Source organism: Venturia canescens, chromosome 4 (assembly GCF_019457755.1).
Source record: "Venturia canescens isolate UGA chromosome 4, ASM1945775v1, whole genome shotgun sequence".
Lineage (NCBI taxonomy): Eukaryota > Metazoa > Arthropoda > Insecta > Hymenoptera > Ichneumonidae > Venturia > Venturia canescens.
In genome coordinates this window covers 4,673,837-4,679,234 of record NC_057424.1, presented here as the reverse complement: position 1 = coordinate 4,679,234, position 5,398 = coordinate 4,673,837, and the positions used below count along the sequence as shown (strand labels likewise).

Below are 5,398 nucleotides of genomic sequence, written 5' to 3'. Positions count from 1 at the left end.
ATGCTGCACTTCTTCTATTTGCGTCTTACCTTAAATTTATGCTTATTGGATTATGGAAGCAGGTTTTGAAATAAATGGCACAAAGTTTAAGCAGAGCAATTATATATTTTATTCAATGAACTTTACTCTAAGAGATCTATCGATTAACTGAGCGTTGCAGTGGTCGAAAAAGTGACTCTGACTCTAACGACAAAGGGCCTCGTGTCGACCTCTTTCTTGATCTGTATATTCGTTATATAAACAAACTTATAGGACTGCGAGCACGCTCTCATGTGTATTGTTTAATATCAAGTTTTAATACTATGCTGATGGATTATTTTTGCTCATATTCCAATAATGCTATCTATGAAAAATAAAACTGGACACAAAACAACAAAATGTGCCCTAAGCTACATTTTGATGAACAGATGCTGGATTCTCATGGATAAAGTGTCATGGATATATTTTGAGATGATTCATTTAAAAAGATCTTGCGTACAGCAGCGCGAGATCATATAAATTTTGTCACTTTTATTCTTGACGGATCGAATTGAGGCCTATTGAAATAGCGTGAAATGCAGATCATCGGCGTTTCGCTATCTTCGGTTTTATGAGAATAAAAACTAATCCTACATAATCTAGTATTTAACGGGTATCTGGAATTCTTGGTCTCCGAGTGATGATTCTCAAATAGATCAAAGTAGGATTCAAATGGAATTGAGATGATTAAATAATGACGAGAGTCCGAGGTGAAAATATCACAACCACACAAAAACAAAGTTGATTGTGTGGCTGTGTATTTATTGCCCTACGTGCATTGTAAACACAACTCTCTTAACTATTAATTGCAAAGATTCCATGCGTGTTCATCTATATATCTATTACTCATAATAAGTTTCAAAGAAACGATTGTAGATCGTGTCTTCAGTTGCCGAGCATCTGTGCTCTTATCGCCTCTATCCCCTTCCATTGAATCCAATCGTAAAAGTTTTATCACTGAAATTTATTCAATTGGGAATCGATTTTACGCTTTTCTCCTTTCTGATTTCGCAGTTCGCATTTATTCAGATCCACCGATTATGCAGTTTTTAACATGTTGCAATGTCAATCAACTACTCAATCAATAACAACCATTGAAAATCTTCAAATTTAGCCAATAATCACACCATCTGGGAAGAACCATTCGAATTCATTTGTTCGAATTACTTTTTCGTTCTGGCATCATGCTTCGAGGTCTGCAGTCATGGGTGGTTTGGATACCAGTTTGAGTTGGGATTTTGTGAGGAGCAATGTCGACGCACTTTCCTCCTCTACAGGCCTGCCATTTTTTGATTCATAATAATCAGCACTTATGAAGATATTTCTAATCGTCAATAAATTCTACTTATTACTGGTGTTATCACTGCTGAAAAACTCACTTTTAAAATACCACAAAGTGTACCATCCTTAGGTCTTCCGTTCCTTATCATAACGTGCCCACCCCGTACGGGTAAAGCGCATTTTAAACTGTTGCATGGAGAGGTATTCTTATAGAATGCACTTCTCACATCCGGCGCTATCTAAAAAATGGGAAAAATCTCATAATACTTTGATGATTTGTGCCGACTTACTTACGGAGACGCACTTACCGTACATTCTCCGTCGTAGCCTAAGTTCAAATCGATGCACTGCTGCGCTGGCCACGGTATCGTATCCGGCTATAAAAAGTTCAAAAATCAAACCGCTTGTTATCCGAAAAACCTCAATACTGTAGTTTTTAATATTCAAAAACAAATGGAAACGCGAGAGCTCCTATTATGGGTCTCTGGGAGCGACTCCCTTGAACATGGATGTACTCGAGTCGCTACTCCAACTTTGGGTATCGAATTCGTCGTTCTCGTTTTTCTTACCAACCAATCGGATTCACCTCCCATCACGTTCAATGGCCCCAAGCACAAAAGTCCGAAGAAAACGGTGGCAATCATATCCGAAGGTGGATTATTCTGACGAAATTAATGTGCGATCAGTTGTCGATTTTGTTTTCAATTGACACAACGCGGATTGTATTCTCCTGTAATCGGTAAACGTTTTTCACATGAACTTTACAATCAGCTTGAAAATCGCCATAGTTTTTCGTTCTGCAAAATATCTACTTTATTTATGTCAGACTGCTCATTTTCTTCCGATGAACAAAAGAATGTTGTACGATGAAATTGGGTATCACGAGCTATAGGGTGATTCAAATTTTGAGAAAATAATGTTTTCGTGATATGCTAACACATCAACCTGCGAAACAAAGCGAATTATTTTTTAATCTCGTGACGTTTACGAAAAATCGAAAAAAAAACTTTAGAATAACCATTGGCACGATCTTTAGGTGTGTTTCCTACAAGCTCAAATTTGGAGTGAATCAACTCTTGATTGAGTGCTAACTTTTGTCGTTGCAACACCGAACAATCAATCTTTTTTTATCGTAGTTTTTTACTGATTGTATGAAAGAAAAAAAATTGTAACGTCCTTGGCACCAACTTTAAAGATTTTTTTAGATGACCGAAGTTTTGAGAGAATGACTTTTGCATTATGGATTAATATAATCACTTGTGACTTTGACGGAAAAAATTTTTTAATTTTTTTTTAATCCCCCTAATATACTAATAATTCAATTCCATTCCGACTGAATTACGGTTTAATGACAATGTTGTACGTGCAATTACAGAGGATGGATCACTCGGTATATCTTAACCGGGAGTACAAGAGAGGTAGCTGCAAATTTCGAAATCGTAATTCTTTGATACAGTTTAACCGATTAAAAAAAGGCTGTGCCAGTCGATTTTTGCCATCGTTCTGCGTAGGCTGACAGAGCCTTTTTTTAATCGGTCAAACTATGTAAAAGAATTTCGATTTCGAAAATTCCAAGTGAGGTTAGTCGACTGATCCATGCTCTTAAAAAAAGGCTGTCATTCGATTTTTGCTATCGTCCTGCGTAAGCTGACAGAGCTTTTTTTTAATCGATTAAACTATGTCAAAGAATTGCGATTTCGAAAATTCCAAGTGAGGTTAGTCGACTGATCCATACTGTTAATGACCGTTTTCTCCAACGTTAATCTGAGTTTAAACTCGGTTTATCCTATCTCGAAACTATATGAAAAAAATTGAACTGAGTTTGAACCGCGTCAGAGAAAACGGCCATAAGCGTTGTAATTTCAAATTAATCAAGCATCAGAAAGTGGGTTAGAAACTGTGGATTATCACAAAATATCGTGTAAGAAATCGAAACATGCGTGCGCATCCACATTACGTAAACAATTGCTTGGACTTACGGCAACTTACGGTAATTTCAACTTTTCGTCGGTGAGAAACACTCAGTCATTCAACGGTTCAGAGTACTTTGATGTGTAATTTCGAAATCGTCATATTTATATTCGCCGTTTACGCATAAAAATGGTCTACTTATCTGATATGCGTGAGGAAAAAATGTGGCCGACAGATTAGCAAACAATGTCTAAGATATGGCTGCATGATCATTGACCTGTTATTTCATCGAAATACATCTATAATGATAAGTATAATGAGAGGTAATAAATAGGTGCAGGTGTGCCTAGCAAAATTTTTCCGCAAGTACTTTGAATTAGAGTCGTTTTAATTGATTCTTTTCAAACATCTTAAATCATTTGTTTGTGGAATAAATGGAGCGCTATTCGTTAGAAAATGATCCAAAAAAATTGAAAAAATAAGGTTGCCACCTTTTAGTCTGCCGCAACCTCCTGGCAACCAGATGTCCGAAGAAACCTCCCTTTGTTGATTATTAGCGCTCATCGTGTATTGATAAAAATTTTACATGAAATTGAAGCAAAATTTGTCCGCTACATGATGGAATGTGGTTGTTTGCGTGAAGGCTGCCGCAACTTGTGGTTGCCAGCATTTGAATGATCAGATTTCGCCTGTACGAGCGCAAACGTTACAGAACGATCCTCCTTGCAATTAAAAATGTACTCTTATTTAGAAGAGACAAATATTTCAAATGACTATATTTCCTATAACGACGTATAATATTTAGAATATTATAAATTTAATATTTTAATATTATAAATAGATATTGTAACGTCACGCCCTCCTGAATGACCCGAATCGACTTGAACCCGAACCTAACTTCGAAAAACATCGCGACGCGGCGCGATGTTTTGACCGAGCGCGTACAATGACCGGTGAGACGTGTCGCTGCTGGCCGGCGGCGGCCGTACTGGTGGGCAATACAAAGGCCCGATACAAGCGGCGGAGCGCGACACTAGCGGCGCCGCGTATTAAGAACTCGAACTATTATATTTTTTTGTTTTGTTAATTAAAATTCAACGCGATTTCGTAAAATATTGTAACTAGGCTCAAATGAAGCGGAAAATTATAATGAATCGAAGAAAAATGATCACAAGTCAAATCAATATAACAAAAAAAAATTAATAATGAAGAATGTAAAAAGCGACTACGACGCATGCGCGGAGAGAGCGTTAATGGGCTATAGGACGCGTACGTGACTTTTAGCGATTGAAATTATTCGAATCATGTTAAACAAACTAACAATGCCATATCAAAAAAGAAATTAAAAGTTAATTGATCAAATTGAAGTTTTTATTGTTAATAATCACACAAAGCTGAAAAACGTGAAAAGTGGTAGTCCGCGCATCGTATGTTAGCCCGCGCAACCAACGGGCGAGCGTGAATCATGGCAACGGGCCAATAGGAGAAGGCGTTAGAAATAGATGCGCAGAACCGATCCGGAAACCGAAAGTTCGGCATTTGATAATTTTATGGTGGGGACACGGGTATAAGAAGCGCTGCGCGACTCATTCGGGAGGCAGTCCTTCCTCAAAATTCTGACTCGGAACAAAAAGGCTGACCTCAAACATTCTTCCTGATTTTAGCAAGCAATCTAACCTATCCTAATTTTCCTGGATGCCTGTATTCTCGGAGCGATTCGGCGACGTTTCGATCCCATAATCCAGGGCCCACACCTAACTTCTAAATTTTCCAAGCTTTCCGTTGCACGGAGTTCTCGGAGCGATTCGGCGACGTCTCGATCCCATAACACGTGGACGGCAAGTTACCTTAACCTTCCAAATGCTCAGACTCTCGGAGGGATTCGGCGACGTTTCTATCCCATAGCCTGGGGTTTGTTCCTTAACTGAACTTATTTTTTTTTATTATTCTTTTGCTTGCTATAATCAGGGATGATTTTTCTTAATTCGTAAATTTGTAAATTCTGTAAATTCTCTTTTTAAATTCAAAGTTGAAATTAATCGAGTCCGAGTCAAACAAAACCGAGATTTCTGTAAATTTTGTAAATCTTGTAAATTTTAAATAATTCAAAAGGCCGCGGTACGAATTTGAGGTTATATTGCGTCAAATTAATAAATTTCTTTTATTGTATAAAATCGAAACACTTTTG

General features: G+C 37.5%; 1 protein-coding gene across 9 annotated transcripts; it reads right to left on the bottom strand.

Annotated features, from left to right (window-relative positions):
• Positions 1-1,017: 1,017 nt before the first annotated feature.
• Positions 1,018-4,369, bottom strand: LOC122409613 (uncharacterized). Of its 9 annotated transcripts, none has more exons than XM_043417314.1 (7): positions 3,702-4,369; positions 3,279-3,509; positions 2,112-2,244; positions 1,869-2,036; positions 1,608-1,676; positions 1,398-1,538; positions 1,018-1,297 (listed from the first exon to the last, which is right to left on the bottom strand). In XM_043417314.1, exons 4-7 carry the CDS (start codon positions 1,941-1,943, stop codon positions 1,169-1,171), a joined length of 414 nt encoding a protein of 137 aa, XP_043273249.1. In that variant the 5' UTR covers positions 1,944-2,036; positions 2,112-2,244; positions 3,279-3,509; positions 3,702-4,369; the 3' UTR covers positions 1,018-1,168. The 9 variants fall into 9 exon arrangements, with proteins under 9 accessions (XP_043273249.1, XP_043273254.1, XP_043273252.1 ...); XM_043417319.1 differs by having other exon boundaries at positions 1,869-2,029; XM_043417317.1 differs by having other exon boundaries at positions 3,289-3,509.
• Positions 4,370-5,398: the final 1,029 nt, after the last annotated feature.

Excerpts from the sequence above, each read along its gene's own strand:
- LOC122409613 (XM_043417314.1), bottom strand. The coding sequence starts at position 1,943 with ATGATTGCCACCGTTTTCTTCGGACTTTTGTGCTTGGGGCCATTGAAC. Across the intron at positions 1,539-1,607 it reads GCTACGACGGAGAATGTACG|ATAGCGCCGGATGTGAGAAG; the intron begins GTAAGTGCGTCT and ends CCCATTTTTTAG. Across the intron at positions 1,298-1,397 it reads CACTTTGTGGTATTTTAAAA|GCCTGTAGAGGAGGAAAGTG; the intron begins GTGAGTTTTTCA and ends AAAAAATGGCAG.